The sequence below is a fragment of the Phoca vitulina genome, unplaced genomic scaffold, assembly GCF_004348235.1.
Source record: "Phoca vitulina isolate PV1807 unplaced genomic scaffold, GSC_HSeal_1.0 scaffold176, whole genome shotgun sequence".
NCBI lineage: Eukaryota > Metazoa > Chordata > Mammalia > Carnivora > Phocidae > Phoca > Phoca vitulina.
Window position 1 is genome coordinate 46,922 of NW_022589879.1, and position 17,122 is coordinate 64,043.

The 17,122-nt window shown below is 37.8% G+C and overlaps 1 protein-coding gene across 4 annotated transcripts in view; it reads right to left on the reverse strand.

The window, feature by feature from the left end:
• LOC116629020 (pleckstrin homology domain-containing family H member 2-like) overlaps window positions 1-15,615 on the reverse strand; it is a 54,517-nt gene extending 38,902 nt beyond the window's left edge. For all 4 annotated transcript variants that reach the window (XR_004298693.1, XM_032399309.1, XM_032399308.1 and 1 more), the window contains exons 1-2: window positions 15,507-15,615; window positions 9,036-9,165 (exon numbers count right to left, since the gene is read on the reverse strand). Coding sequence is in view for 3 of the 4 variants with exons in the window: in XM_032399309.1 (XP_032255200.1) it covers window positions 9,036-9,158 (123 nt within the window). In the remaining variant the exon portion in view is untranslated. The remainder of the gene's footprint in view (window positions 1-9,035; window positions 9,166-15,506) is intronic.
• Between the last annotated feature and the right edge of the window lie 1,507 nt (window positions 15,616-17,122).

A 17,122-nucleotide genomic window follows, 5' to 3' on the forward strand; every position in this document is an offset into this window, starting at 1 on the left:
ATTAGGTGATCTGGCTGGACTTTCTGTTGGGGAACCACTGATTGTCAGCATTATTTCCTCTTTCCTCCTGGGCTGATAAGATTCCCCAGAGACTTTCAATCTCCCCCATGGGATAAACATTTGGCTGCCAGCATTTTAGGAGCCATGTAAGAGAGGAAAGTTGGAAGTGGGGAGACAAGCTCACCATTAAATGTGCTTGTATTCATTTAATCCCCTTGTTTTTGATGAAGCAGAAAGTATAGTCTAAGAATAAGGACTGGAGGGTCCTGGGTTTCTCCTGGGAGTTAATTTCCTCACAGAACCTTGTAAAGACCTAGAGCAAGAGTGAAGGGTGCGGGGTGAAAACAGTGGGTATTAATGGCAAATATGTAGCCCTTAGAGTCAACGAACTCCCTGAAACCTCACTTATCCCCATGTGCCAAATGTCCAGCAGCTAAGCATTTACTTCCTGTTGAAAATGGAAATGTTCTTCTCTTACAAAACTGAATAAATTGTTTGGAGGGCACCAGTCCAACAACTGTGGCATTTATGGTTCGTGGTGTAATAGGCAGTTCCCACCCACTCATCCTAAAACAAAGATTGACAGTTGACCAGCACTGACTATTTACACACAATTGCTGGTCAACTTTTCAGATGCCTCATTCTTAAATATAAATGGACCACCAAAAATCATCAGAAATTTGAGAAAAGTTTACAACCTGAAAAACAAACAAACATAAAAGTGGGAAACAATCTCAGAGGAAAGAAAAATAATTCAGGGAATAGAAAAGAACTTAAAAAAAATTCTAGTTAATGTTTAAGAACCGGAAACTTTCCACTACACTATTTCACAGCCACACCATAGGACAGGAATTGTTATGCTCATCATGAAGATTAGGAAGTTGATGTTCAGAATGAGGATGCCTTGGATAAGCTTATGCTCCCAGCCAGTAACATGCCTGAGATTTGAGTCTTCATGTTCTGATTCCCTAGTGGTCTTTTAGTTGAACCAGAGCTGCTTTGGTATTTATAAACTCCACACAGCGTATAGTTACACAGAACCATATGAAAATAAGTTCCCAATACATGAAACCACAAAATTCTTAGTTGGAAAGCATTCATCTTTATTTCTATCCCATGTATGCTATTCTTTTAGCCTAGGCATCTTTTCTTGGTAACGTAAAGTGATATTAACATTCGTAGCAGGAACAATTTTAAGTCGCATGTTCTCATGGAACATATCACAGAATGAAGCCCGGGACAGAGGTATGACTAAGAGAGGCTAAATTTGGAATTTGAGATTCTAACATAATTCGACCACTAGATAGTAAATAAGCTAAGAAGTGTCCCCCCAGATTCTGCATGTAGTCTTTACTTACATAACAATGGCTGAGGCAGGGGTAATGAATACCACATAACAGAAGTTCAATAAATGTATGTTGAACAAATGAATGAATGGATGAAAGTTTCAACTCTTTCCAAAAAAATTATTTAAAAGCAAGGATAAACTTTGACAAAAGAAAATCACTACATTTTCACAATCTGTGTTACAGATCATGAATACTGAGCACTTCACACTGCATAAAGTAAATATACATTAAGTACATCCAACCAAGTTTAGAACACTTTAATATGAGTTTAAACATAAGGGTAGTAGGATAGGCAATACTTTGACTTTTTTTTTTTTAAAGATTTTATTTATTTATCTGACAGAGAGAGACAGCACGAGAGAGGGAACACAAGCAGTGGGGGAATGGGAGAAGGAGAAGCAGGCTTCCCGCCGAGCAGGGAGCCCGATGCGGGGCTCGATGCGGGGCTCAATCCCAGGACCCTGGGATCACGACCTGAGCCAAAGGCAGACGCTTAACAACTGAGCCACCCAGGCGCCCCGGCAATACTTTGGTTTTGAATGATTGTTTTTATACTCACTCAAGCTGGAAAATAGCTTTGCAAAATACCAAAAAAAAAAAAAAAAAAAGCAATGTAGGAAGTATTCAAGTAAGTTTTTACTTTCACAATGTATATATAATGTAAATCTTGGATCAAGTCCACAACCAGTCCATACCAAGTCACTAAAAGAAAGTTGAAATAATCTGCTGCCCTATGTCAGGCTTTGGACAAAAATAGGTATTTTTACAAACAAGCTACTTACACAATAACAAAATGAAGTAGCAAATTCTAAACCTAGTGCTTTGATTTACTACCATAAAAGTGCCCTCTGTGGCCACAGTGAACATAGCAGTAAGTGGCAGAAGGCAATATGCCACTGACCTTGGATCTTAACACCACCACATTTAATACTCGGTGTTCTAAGCACCGTATGCAAATAAACTTGGTGGGGTTTTTTGCACTGTAGTATATATTTCTTTTTTTTTATTTCAAGTTTTTATTTAAATTCCAGTTAGTTAACATAGAGTGTAATATTGGTTTCAGGTATAGAATTTAGTGATTCATCACTTACGTACAACACCCAGTGCTCATCACAACAAGTACCCTCCTTAACACCCACCACCCATTTGGCCCATCCCCCACCCATCTGCCCTCCCACAACCCTCAGTTTGTTCTCTATGGTTAAGAGTCTCTTATGGTTTACTTCCCTCTCTCTCTTTTTTTTCCCTTTCCCCATGTTCATCTGTTTTGTTTCTTAAATTCCACATATGAGTGAAATCATATGGTATTTGTCTTTCTCTGATTGATTTCATTTACCATTATACCCTCTAGGTACATTCACATCATTGGAAATGGCAAGATTTCATTCTTTTTGATGACTGAATAATATTCCTGTGTGTGTGTGTGTGTGTGTGTGTGTGTGTGTACACAGACTGGTTGCTTTAAGACCTTCACACTTGTTTAACAGATTTGTTACTTTAAGATCTTCACACTCACTGATGTGGCCAGCAATTCCCCACCAAGTTATCTCTTCGAACCCATGAAAGACTCTATCACCATTTTTATTTATTTTGTTATAATAAATAATATCTTCAGTCAGTTGCCCAAAAACTGACATTTAAATTAGCCTGCAAAGTCTCATTGTCAGTATATGTATAATTCCTGTCAGATAGTGAGAAATATTAAGTGAAGCAACAAAGTGACTGAGGGGATGTGTAATTTAAAGAGGGTGGTCATGATGGTGTACTGGACCATTATATGAAGGCAAATACTATGCTGTCCAGGGCCTCCTCATTCCGATGGGAGAATCCTAGACCACCTCAGGGGAATCCTATTCACTAAGGAAGGTCAAGTGGCAGGAAATCCCAGACAGTGATATTGTATCAGGTAACGGCAGCATTACTTCACATGGGCCATGCTGATGCCCAAAGGGAAATTCTTCGTATTTTCATCTTTTTTTTTTTTTTTTTACTGAAAACCTAACCCATAGGAAACAGCATTCATTTCAACTTAAAAAGAAACTTTCCCCTTTCCCTCCGTGACTCAGAACACTAACTAGTAATACTGTAAAGTAGGAAAACTACTTAAATCTCAGCTTCACTGAAGAGTTTATATTTGGCATACTAGAGATATTTCCAACACCATTCCTTAAATTCCTCTAAAGACCTCTCCCACTTATAGCAGTATTTGCCCAAGACTTCAATAAGGCCTTTTTCTTCACAAGCGTCAATATTCAAAGTTACTTGGAAATTGTGATGGAAAAAAAAATGGAGCAAAAATAGTTCTTTTAAAAAAATCTCATTTATTCTCCAATTCCATCTCCAAAAAACATAAAGTATATATAACTGAAATCCATCTTTAATTATCAAAACACTCTGAGATCATCTCATACATTTTTCCTAAAAAAAAAAAAAAACTGAGAAAGGGTGTCTCCTATTAATTGGTAATTACATTTGTTAAGTCATCTCCTTGTACATTTAACCAGTGTGACCCTTCAAAAAGATACAGGAAAATAATGAGTTACTTCTATGTGCCAGGCACTCTATTAGCTGCATCACAAAAAGTATAAAAGATCTAAGGTTCAATGCCCATTCTGTTACTCATTAGCTGTATGATATTGGGCATACTACTCAAATACTCTCAATCTTAATGTCAACATCTTGACATTTGCTATAATAATAGTCCCCTCACAGGGTTACTGTAGGGTTTAAACCAGCTAATGGTTGTTGTAGCAAAGTCTTAGGATCCATAGTTGGCACCTAGTGTTAGCTGCCTATAGCCAGTGCCAATAAAACAGAACTAAGAACCAGATCTGTTGCAGGAAAGAAAAGTTGGCCAGAATTCCTGGCAAAGAGCTGAAGAATCAAATTAGTATTCTCTCAAGAATCTTCAGCCTTGGGCCTGCATCCATTTGGAGGGAAGGTCTGGAGAACTATTCGGGAGAAGCCTTGGGGCAGACTGGTCCTAACACAAACCAAAGGTTATGGATCGGACCAGACTGGCCTCTGGAATGCAACATTTGACTCAAGTTGGCATGCAGAAGCAATGCAATAGGGTTTTCTTTAAAAATATGTAGTGCTAGGTAAATTGTTATTACTACATACATAACACGCACAGATACCTGCTCTCAAGCAGAGATGGATTTAAATGTTGCATGGCTGAGGGGAAGACAGAATAGATGAGTGGCTGACTATATCAGAGAAAGCAAGGAATGTGGTGATAAAACTAGATTAGAGAAGCCATAGAGGGTGATAGCTAAGCATTCAGGCTCTAAAATCAGAATGCTCAGTTTCAATTCTTGTCTCCATCACTCACTCTTTAGCATAAACTCAGGCAAGTTAAGGAACTTTTATGTGCCTAAGTTTCTTCCTGGATAAAAAAGAGTAATATTAGTACCTACCTCATAGGGTTGTTATAAGAATTAAAAAGTTAATATATATAAAGCACTTTATATGTTACATAAATATCTAATATATTTCTATACATATAACATATAAATAGATTTTGTGTGTGTGTGTGTGTGTATATACTTTTTTTATATATATAAAGCACTAACAATGTATATGTAAAGAAGATTGCCCAGCACATAGTAAGCATCAGTGTCCCAATCTGTAAAATGGGAACAATAAAATGTCTTACTTTATAGCTTGTTATAAAAATTAAATAAATTATATCTATAAAGTGCTTAGCACATAATAAATCAACACATATTTGGTATTTTTATTAGAACATGGGTGGGTACCAAAAATAATTTTAATCCAGGGAAAAATACTTCGTAATGGAATATAACAGAAAATATCATGAAAAACATTATTCTCGTTTTAGTGTTGAATATATTTACTAGGAAACCATGAGTAACTTGGCATACTTGTCCACTTTCCACTGTACAAAACACATCTGAATAATTCCATCTCTTAGATCTGTCACAGGATCTAAGTCACAGATAAAAAAATACAGAAGATGAAGAAGACAAAGAAGGAGGAGGAAAGAAACCACAACTACAATAGCAATTTTTTAAAAAAGATTTTATTTATTTATTTGGCAGAGAGAGAGAGAGCGCGCGCACACAAGCAGGGGGAACGGCAGGCAGAGGAAGAAGGAGAAGCAGGCGGGGATGAACCCAGGACCCTGGGATCATGACCTGAGCTGAAGGCAGACGCCTAATCGACTGAGCTACCCAGGCGCCCCTACAATAGCAATTTTGAAATAATATTCCTCTCAATATTCATTCACCAGCAAAGAAAAAAAAAAAAAAACGAATAACCTAAACTAACAACCAAAAAGCTTATTTATAAATATAGAGAAAATATCACTTCTAACTTCTGAAAAATGGGCATTCATAAAGAAATTTGTTGAAACATGCCTTCTAAAGAACAAATGTTGCCAGAAAATTTAGAACTTAAAGGTCAATTCACCGAAACCCAAATAAGCATAACTCCGATTTAGTCCACAAAGAAACCCAGAGAGTACAGAAGTCAAGGCACCAAGAAAACTTTAAGGAGGCTGTGGCCAACAGCGTACTAACTGCTGAAAGGCCAAGGCAACACCGGGTAAGTGTCCATGAGGTACGGCAGCAAAAGCATATAATTGATGATCTTAATAAAATCATTGTATGGACTGGCTGGGATTGTGGAAAATACTAGATAAATCAGCACAGTCTGGGAAATGATTTTTATAGAGAGAGGAGCAAAAGACTAAGCATGAGTCACTAACTTTGAGTTAGAATAAGCTTCCTCAATTTAGGAGATATTCAAACTGGGATTTTTTTTTCAGATCGTAACTTTTATTCTTATGGTGATAAACAAAAGCCAATTGATATTGGGGATTTATTCCACAAAGCCTATTACTAGGTCATCCTTTGACCCAAAGTGAATAGAATAATTTTAATCTTTCCACCTAAAAGATGTTAAAGCACAAAAATTTAAGATGATATATATGAAAGTTTAAACTGAATGATGTTTAGGGCCCCTGGGTGGCTCAGTTGGTTAAGCGTCTGACTCTTGATCTCCATTCAGATCTTGATCTCAGGGTCATGACTTCAAGCCCTGTGTTGGAGCCTGCTTAAAAAAATTTTTTTTTCTTAATTTTAAAAAATAAACTGAATGATGTTTTCCTGGATTTTATTAGAATACTTCTGTGCTAAGAGATTCTCAGCTAGCAGGGCACCTGGCTCACTCAGTCCGTGGAACATGGGACTCTTGATCTTGGGGTTGTTAGTTTGAGCCCCATATTGGGTGTAGAGATTACTTAAAAATAAAATCTTTAAAAAAGAGAGAGTCTCACTTATCAATGGAAGATTAAAAATCTTTTTTGAAGATGTGATGTGTGTACCAGTCTCCATCCCAAAGGATTATGCAGACAAGTGCTTGAGAAACCACCTGTAAATTCTTCTGATCAGGTATGAATGACAATACCATTTATCTATCCATCTAGACAGCACTGTCCAATAGAAATATAATGCGAGTCATCCTGTCAGTATGGCTAAAACCAAAATCATAAGAAACAAGTGTTGGGGAGAAAAAGGAATCCTCATGCACTGTTGGTGGAAATGCAACTGGTATGACCACTGTGGAAAACAGAATGGAGGTTCCTCAAAGAATTAAAAATAGAATGAGCCTCTGATCCTGTAACTGCACTACTGGGTATTTACCCAAAGAATATGAAAACACTAATTCGAAGGGATATATGAATCCCTATGTTTACTGCAGCATTATAGCCAAACTATGGAAGCAGCTGAAGTGTGGATAAAGAAGATGTGATTTATATATATATACATTCCATATATAATATTCCATTATATATATATAATGGAATATTATTCAACCATAAAAAGAATGAAATCTTGCCATTTGCAACAACTTGGATGGATCTAGAGAGAATAATGCTAAGTGAAATAAGCCAGAGAAAAACAAATACCATATGATCTCACTCATATGTGGAATTTAAGAAACAAGACAAATGAACAAAGAAAAAAAAAAAGACAAATGAAAAACCGACTCTTAACCATAGAGAACAAACAGATGTTTGTTTGGGGGATGGTGAAATAGATGAAGGGGATTAGGAGTGCACTTCTCTTTTTTTTTAATATTTTATTTATTTGACAGAGAGAGAGACAGTGAGAGAGGGAACACAAGCCGGGGGAGTGGGAGAGGGAGAAGCAGGCTCCCCGCTGAGCAGGGAGCCCGAAGTGGGGCTCGATCCCAGGACTCTGGGATCATGACCTGAGCCGAAGGCAGCTGCTTCGAGCCACCCAGGCACCCCAGGAGTGCACTTTTCTTTGATGAGCACTGAGTAACGTGTGGAACTGCTGGATCGCTATATTGTACACCTGAAACTAATACAGCACTGTATGTTAACTACCCTGAAATTAAAATTTTTTAAATAATTTTTAAAAAATTAAATAAATAAATAACTCTTTAAAAAAAAGAATTATAGTGTGAGTTACATATGTAATTTAAAATTTTCTAGTAACCATATTTAAAAAGTAAAAAGAAATAGATGTAGTTAATCTTAGTATTTTCTTTTTTTTTTTTTAAAGATTTTATTTATTTATTTGAGAGAGAGAGAGAGAGATAGCGAGAGAGAGCGCAAGTGGGGAGGAGAGGGAGAAGCAGGCTCCCTGCTGAACAAGGAGCCGGATGCGGGGCTTGATCCCAGGACTCTGGGATCGTGACTTAGGCCGAAGGCAGCGGCTTAACCGACTAAGCCACCCAGGCGCCCCAGTATTTTCTATTTAATCTAATATCCAAAATGTTATTTCAGCATGTGATCAACATGAAAATCATTGCTAAGATATTTTACATTCTTTTTTTCATACTAAATCTTTGAAATTGAGGTGTATTTTACATTTGCAACATATCTCAATTTGTACTAGCCTCATTTCAAATGCTCAGTAGTTGCTTGTGGCTAGAGGTTGCCGTATTGGACCATACAGTTCTAGAATCCAGGTTCCCTGCTAACAGGAGTATGGGTTTTCTTGTTCACAGATGTAACTGTAGCATTAAGAAGAGTGTCTGGCACAAAATGAGCCCTCAGGGAATATTTGTTGAATGAATGAACAAATGAATGAATTAATCCATGGGTTTTACACACATATATGAAAAAAAAATTCCTATGACATAGATGAAATTTTAATTATATGACTAGAACTATTAAGAGAAGCATATAATTATATTAAACTCAATTCTAGCCCAGACTATAGTTTAGTGATACACAGTTAGTCAATACAAATTCCTAAATAGATGCATACTTTCAAAAACAGTATAAACATGTTTTACTATCAATAGGGAATATTCTTCTATAATCACTTTAAACATGATTTTCCCAAACATTTAGGAAATTAATATGCTGTCACACACCTCTAGTAAAATCAAATAAACCATAGCTTTTCTCTCTGGAATGAATGAACTCCACATTCATCAAATACACACAATTCTTACATATTCCACTAGCATTGGCAAAGAAATGCTTTTTGGCTTAATGTCCAATTCACTCTAAAACTGGCAAAAGAATATGCCAAAAATAGTTTCAAAGCCCTGACAAAAAGTTACATTATGTTCTTGATTTTAAAAATGTTTACCCCCAAAAGTACTGAGATTACTTAATGTAAATGAAATATGCCCCAAACAGCTGATGTTTGATAACAAAGGTTGGATAGAAAAGCTTACCTTCTCTGCTAAGAGCTCTCTTATCTTGCTTGCTTGAACTCTAAATTTCATGAGCTGGGACTCCAGAGCTACACATCGTTCTTTCCAATCTACTGGTCCATCTGTCTCAGAAAGCTCTGCCATATTTATTCTAGAAAAGAAAGCATTCAAACAACATAATACCAATTAGCACTCAAGATAATTCATTACATCATCCCATGTACGCATTCTAGTTACCATCTAATGATATCCACATACAAATTTTATAAATTCTCAGATAAATTTCAGAACTGGCTGAATAGCTCATGGAAAAAACTTACTGGGAGACAGGAGGCCAGGGTTGGAGGCCCAATGTGTTTATTATTCATCCTTTCTATATAACGTATCCTTTCCATGTCTCAGTTTACCCAATCTTGAAAAAGCAGGACACTGATCATAACAAACCATCGTTCCTCCTGAGTATATTGTGAGGAACAAATTAAATACTGCTATTTTTAACAGCACTTTGGACAGAATAATAGCACCACCCAAACAGAGACTACTGGTATTATTTTAGCTCTGCCCAACAGATAAAACATTTTTTTAAACTTTCAGTTCATAATTTTACCACACTCCTAAATTTACAGGACTATCTCAATCCGATTCAGTTGGTAGCATGACAGAATAACCTAAGACACTTCATTACTAGACCTACAATTATAAGTTAGATTTACATTATAATTATTACTTACCATCACCCTAAATTTGTCTTGGTCCAAGCTCTCTTTCAAGCTAAAAATCCTTTAGCATATTTAACTGGGCAAAGTATTATGACATTGGACATATTTGTATAATTTCTTTTCTGTTGCAAGAAAAGATATAAATATAAAATTTGGAATCACCTACATTAAGTAAATCGGTGTTCCCCATGACATTAATGTTTCCTTTTGGAGGAGATAAATCCCAGGGAAAAGCCTGTTAAGAGGGAAGCCAGGAGGCAAGGGAGCTGGTTTTGAAATTCTAAAGTGCAAAAAAACTATAACTTCATTGTTTCTGGTTCTGGGATTCATAAACGTTGTTTTAAATGTTAATGTTTCATCGTGCCATTTGAATAAATGACTTGATGATATATTTCCGAATTGCCCTAGCTTTGAACAGATAAAATTTGCATTACGAATGGATTTCCATAAGGAGCTAAGCCCTGGTCTCAGCATATACGTGACAGAAAAACTCTGAGAACCCCAGGATAGATCTGCAGCTGAAGTGTACCATTCTTTTGTTTTCCAAAAATATGTGTCCCTCACATATTAACCAAGTTGATTTTCTCAGTATTTAGTGTAATATAGCCCTTCCTAAACCTATACAAGTTTTTAAAAACTTGGTGTTGCTAAAAACCCACAAAAGATTATTTTCCTAGTATAAGTATTGTTTTGTGCTTAAACCAATTTTCACATTAATACTGACATTATCATTCAAAAATTTAGAAATAAATAAAAGTAGAGTTGTTCTACAAAGGCTACAACTTTATTAAGACCACCAACCATCTCAAAGCTTCCAGATGCTCCTAAATTCTAGCCATAATTTCGGGGAAACTTGTAAGGGTAAAACTGGAAATCATTCTCTTTTCATTTTTTTGATTTTATAGAAGGTTCACACCATTGTTTTCTGAGTCTCTTCTAAGGATATCAGCCTTGTTAATGACCTTTATCATTCCCTGCATTTAGGAGTAGATAATGCACAAACTTTGTCAGTCACAAACTTTTTCTCAATTCCGCTACTTCATTTCTTTCCTCCTTAGCTTTCGAGTGGACACAGAAAGAAAATATGGATGAAAAAAAAAAAAAGAAGAAAATATGGATGAAATATTATAAAATAAAAATTGGTCCTGAAAGAGATGTCGTTAAGTCTTCAATCATTTGTATCTTTGCACAGAAATGTACTGATACTGTTAAACAAGAGTTTAATTCACGTTGGTGAATTTTTGCTCTCCATTCTACTGTAAAATCTCTACAGTTTAAAAAATAACATAAAGGCAGATATTTTTCAACAAATGAAAATCAATCAATACAGTGAACCATATTAATATAGTAGTAGACAAAACCACATAATCATTTCATTCAATGCAGAGAAAAACATTTGACAAAATTCAACACCCTTTCAGGATAAAAAGAGTCCATAAGCTAGTAATAGAAGGGAACTTCTTCAGCCTGACAAAAAGCACCTACAAAAAGCCCACAGCTAACATTAAACTTAATGATCAATGACTGATCTGCCAAAGACCAGGAATAAGACAAGAATGTCTGCTTTTGCCATTTCTAGCCAACAATGTACTAGAGGTTCTAGCCAGGGCCAGAAAATAAAATAAAAAGAATCCAGTTTGAAAACTAAATCTATCTCTGGGCCTGGCATATACTAGATATTCAATTTAAAAAAAGAAAGAAAAAAAGAAAAAGAAAACTAAATTATTTCTCTTTCAGATGTCATGATCTTGTACATAAAAAATTCTAAGGAATTCACAAAAAAGCTATTAGAACTACTTGAGTTCAGCAAGGTTTCAGGAAGCCAGATCAAAATACAATCAATTATATCAATTGTTTTTCTATGCATTACCAAGAAAAAAATTCAAAAATGAAATCAAGAATATATTCCACATACAACAGCATCAAAAATAACAAAATACTTAGGAATAAATTTAACAAAAGAAGTGTTAAGGCTTGTACTCTGAAAACTACAAAACATCATTGAAAGAAATTAAAGAAGACCTAAATAAATGAAAGACATCCACGTTCATGGATTGGAATACTTAATATTATGCAGATGCCAATATTTGCAAATGTACACATACATTCAATTCAATCCCTCTCAAAATTCTAATGGCATTTTTTGGTAAAAATTGGCAGGTTGACCCAAAATTCAGATGGAAATTCAAGGGATCCAAAATAGTCAAAACAATATTGAGACTCGTATATCCAAATTTCAAAAATTACTACAAAGCTATAGTAGTTAAAACTGTATGGTATTGCCATAAAGATAGACATATGATCAACAGAATAAAAGCAAGAGTCCAAAAATAAGACCTCACATTTATAGTCAATTGATTTTTGACAAGGGTGCCAAAAGCATTCAATGGGGAAAGGATAATCTTTTCAACATTGGTGCTAGACAACTGGATATCCACATGCAAGAGAATGAATTTGGACCCCCTCCATCACAACATATACAAAAACTAACTCAAAATGGATCAAAGAACTAAATGTAAGAACCAAAGCTCCAAAAACTCTTAGAACAAAAGGCAGGGGTAAATCTTTGTGACCTTAGATTAGGCAACAGTTTCTTAGATTTGACATCCAAAGCATAAGTAATCAAAAAGAAAATAGATAATAAATTGGACTTAATCAAAATTAAGAACTTTTGTTTCAAAGGACACCATCAAGAAAATGGAAAGATAACCCACAGAAGGGAGAAAAATATTTGCAAATCATATATCTAAGAAACTTTTATCCAGAATATATAAAGAACTCTTACACCTCAACAATAAAAAACAAAATAATTAAAAAGTAGGCAAAGGATCTAAACAGATATTTCTCTAAGGAAGATATACAAATGGCCAATAAGCATGTGAAAAGATGCTCAACATCATTAGCTATAAGGGAAAAGGCAAATTAAAATCATGACAATTACTGCACACCAAATAGGATGATTATGATAAGAAAGACATGTAATAACAAGTGTGGGTGAGGATGTGGAGAAATTAGAACCCTCATAATTTGCTATTGGGAATGTAAAAATGGTATAGCTGCTTTGGAAAATAGATTAACAGTTCCTCAAAAGTTTTAACATAAAGTTACCATATGACCCAGCAACTCCAACACCAACTATATACTCAAGAGAATGGAATACGTAAGTCTACACCAAAACTTATATATAAATGTTCATAAAAGCATTTTTCAAATAGCCAAAAAGTGGAAACAATCCAAGTGTCCATCATCAGATGAATGGATAAATAAAATGTGGTATATCGGTATGTTGGAATATTATTCAGCCACAAAAAAAGAATAAAGTACTAATAATGCATGACAATTATCCTAGATGCCAAGTAAAAGAAGCCTGACATAAAAGGCCACATATAGTATGATTCCATTTACATGAAATAGGTAAATCAAAGAGACAAAGTAAGTTAGTGGTTGCCAAGGCTGTGAAGAGAGGACAATGGTGATCAACAGCTAATGAGTTTGGGGTTTCTTTTTAGAATGATCAAAATTATTCCAGAATTAGATAGTGCTGATGGTTGCACAACCTCATGAATATACTAACAGCCACTGATCTGTACACTTTAAAGGGTAAATTTTATGGTTCGCAAATTATACCTCAATTTTAAAAAGAGCATTTATTTACAAATGAGTAAAGAAAAAGTAAGTTGTATAGAACTGTTGAATCACTATGCTGTACACCTGAAACTAATGTAACATTATGTGTCAACTATACTCAAATAAAAATAATTTTTTAAAAAAGTAATGCAGAGACAAATATTCTTCTCACACATTTATTTACACAATTGTTCCCCACATATCTGTTGTCTTTTAAAACTTGTTTGTGATATATACAAAGAACAAATTTTATTTAAATATGTGGTAAAGTGTAACAATCATTTTCTCCATGGACTCTGGGCTTTGTTTTATACTTTAGAAAGATCTTCCCCACTCCAAAATTAAAAAATAAAAATTTTTTTAAAAGAAAGTAACAGTTTACGTGGATGTATAGTAGGTCAATATTTACAAATTTAATGATCCATTGTTAGTAGTTATCCCTGCCAAGAATTCCACCATTAACTCAAATGATTTAGAGGGAAATGTTTTAACCTCAAATATGGCAAGCTTATACATACATCTTACCAAGACTACTTTGCTATGAAAACGACACAATAAATAAACCCTAAGTTAAACATACCTATTCATATCTTTAGTTATGCTCATTATATATTTTACAGTGAAGTAGAAAAATCTTAAGAATATTATTAAATTGGCATCTAATGTCTGCATTCCCTATTAATAGGGTCATAATCTTAAAAAATTCAAAACTACAGATTGGTCCCCCAGAGGTCTAGACACCTGATTTCCTCATTTCATTCCGTAATTTCGGTTAGTATAAAGTAACTATTGTGTTAATACACCATCTTGAGTAAAGATTCTAACTTTGAACAACATCCACTATCATTTTCCATTACCACTGATTTTATAGAACATAACTGTATGGCTTTGGGAGTTATAACCATTTGCTAAATAAATATCATTTCTAGATTTTGAATTTGAAAGTAATCTATCTTCACTGCAGTGGAGAGGAAAAGTCTTGGTTTCCCAAATACCCCTCCCCCCATGACTTTGGGAAATATTTACTGACACAAAATAAACTGTTTACAATTATGGAGTGAATGCTCCTTTCTCTGAATCTCTGACTTCCTGTTTCTCTTCCAAATCCCAAAAGAGAAAGAAAAAGAAAAAAAAATCATCTATTTAGGCTTATCCTGATGAAGCTCAGGGTTAGCCACTCACATTCTTTAATTCTCTCCTCTTACGGCACGGGTTAACTCGGCCAGGTAAGTGTGTATTTCTTTTCTAAATCAGAAAGGATCTCTTTCTTGACCACACTGAGGCATGCCTTGTTTAAGAAGCCTCCTGACCACCAACCAGCCCCACTTGGACTAAGCCCGCCCGTCGGTGGCACTGCCCCGAGCAGCCGTGCTCCCCACTCCACAACTCCTCGGGGACACACACACACCGCTGTGCGGTCGAGGTTTGCGACAGGCATTTTCACAAAGAAAGTAGTGACCTGCAGGAAGCACAGCACCAAAGCTTTTACGCGTAAATCGTTCGACTTGCTCTTTCCACAGTTTCGCACATCAAAATCGATGGCTCAAATGTACCGTCTTTTTAAAAAGTCGTCTAATAACCTCAGGGCCAGCGCAGTTTCACGGTAGGTCATCTAAGGGCACTTTGACATTCCGGCAACTCGAGGGGCAGAAAATGGTTCTTTCAAGTTTTGAGAAGTTTCACCCCCGAGATCACAGCGCGGCTCCCAGGAAGCCGAGGCCGAGCCGCAGCATCTCTAGCTGCGCTGGCCACCGGGCGCGGGGACGCGGGACTGCCGTCTGCTCCCCCCCCAGGACCGCCCGCGCCGCGCCACACACCCGGGGCCCGCATTTTCAAACAAAATGTCACCGGAGAGCAGGGGGCGAGGAGCCGCCGGCCACCGCCTCCGGCCGAGACCCCAGACCTGGGGGCAGCGAGTGGGGCGACACCGAGTACCGGAGCTGCGGCGGGAGGCGCGGGGGCGAGTCCCGCTCCATCCCGCGCCAACGCGCTCCACCGTCCCGGTCCCCGCCCGCCGGCTCTGCCCGCCGCCCCCAACCTCCGCCCGGCGAGCCCCCCGGGACGGTGCGCTCTCGAGGGGGCGGGGATCCCGGCATCTGAGCGGCTGGGATTGCCCCTCAGCTCCGGGCCCTCTCCATCTGCCTACCTCTGCTGCGGGCCCCCGGCTGCAGCTCCCGAGGTCCTCGCTGCGCTTGCCGCGGGGTTGCTGGGGTTCTCCGCCGGCGCCAGCCCAGCTCCGAGCCGGGAGCGGGCGGGGGGAGGGCACCGCCTTCTCCTAGGACTGGCGGTCGGAATAGCCAATCGGAAGCGCAGCCGACCGTCTGACGTCACCTAAGGGTGTGGCTATGACTTGGACTCCTCCCAGGCCCTACCTCGAGGGAGTTCTGTCCTGGACTGTCCGCCCCTAGCCTTCGCCATACCTACAGCTCAGAGGGTGTCTTAGCGGTCACCTCCTTTCCATTCTCTCTGCCTCGGCTCAGCGCCCACCTGTTTGGTCTCCCAGCCTGAAGGCTCTCCTCTTGCCAATCCATCTTTTACCCTCTTGCCAGGTTAACTGTCCTGAAATGCACTTTTAATGTACGCCCTGCCAAAGACTTCGTTGGCTTTCTTTTGCTTAAATTATCAAGGATAGACTCCCTAAGCTAGTATTCGAGGCCTCCGTCTTACTTTTGCAGGTGTATTTTTTTACAGCTGCCCTTCACACACCCCCGGGAAGTCCATTTGGCACGTTTACCTGCTATTTTCTACCTCCCCTTTAAAAGTTCTAACTGTCCTCTAAGACACAGCTCAAATAATCTTCTCCATGTAACCATTCCAGTCAGCTCTCCTAGCAATAATCTCTCCTCTTGTTTCTACTCCTCTTGGCACTTAGCTCATTCTGCCTCATGTACTGCTTCTTTTTTTTTTTTTTTTTTTTAAGATTTTATTTATTTATTTGACAGAGAGAGACACCGCGAGAGAGGGAACACAAGCGGGGGAAGCGGGAGAAGGAGAAGCAGGCCTCCCGCAGAGCAGGGAGCCTGATGTGGGGCTTGATCCCAGCACCCTGGGATCATGACCTGAGCCGAAGGCAGACGCTCAACGACTGAGCCACCCAGGCGCCTCTCATGTACTGCTTCTTATCTGTCCATTCGATTGCGAGCTCTTTGAAACCAGGGATTCATTTTCTTTCTTTTTGCAGCCTCCTCAGCACCCAGCACAGAGCACTGCATAAGCAGATGGGTGATTGTTTTAATCTAATTGGATTTTACATCCCAAGACGGGGTCTGGCAAGGACAGTCTCAAGGGGGAAAAATTAGAATTCTGAATATCATGGGTAATCCTTCTGCAGGTCATAAAGCTAGGTCAGACAAATTACTCTCTTTGGTTCACAGTTGGCCAATAAAGGATTTCAAAAGGCTTTTTCTATTACCATCTTTTTTTTTTTTTAAAGCTTATCTCACCTTATATAGAAAATGCATAGAAGAGATAAAGATTTACAAAGTTCCTTAGAGGGAAGGCAATAAGTGAGTACAACTAAAAGGCCAGTGAGCAAGTATCAGGCTTCCATATTTCTTCCAGATGAGCACTAGTTTTGGACTGGATCCCAGACTACCCCCACACATCAAATTCCTTTTGCCTTCTGTGGGAGCTGATGATGCATATCATATGAAAAATTGTCTCCAAACAGCTTTGGCAAACAAGTAGGCTGGACTGGGCTTATTTTACAGAGCATGCAGGAGTTAAATAAACAGAGTTTAAGTAACTTGCATAATTTAACAC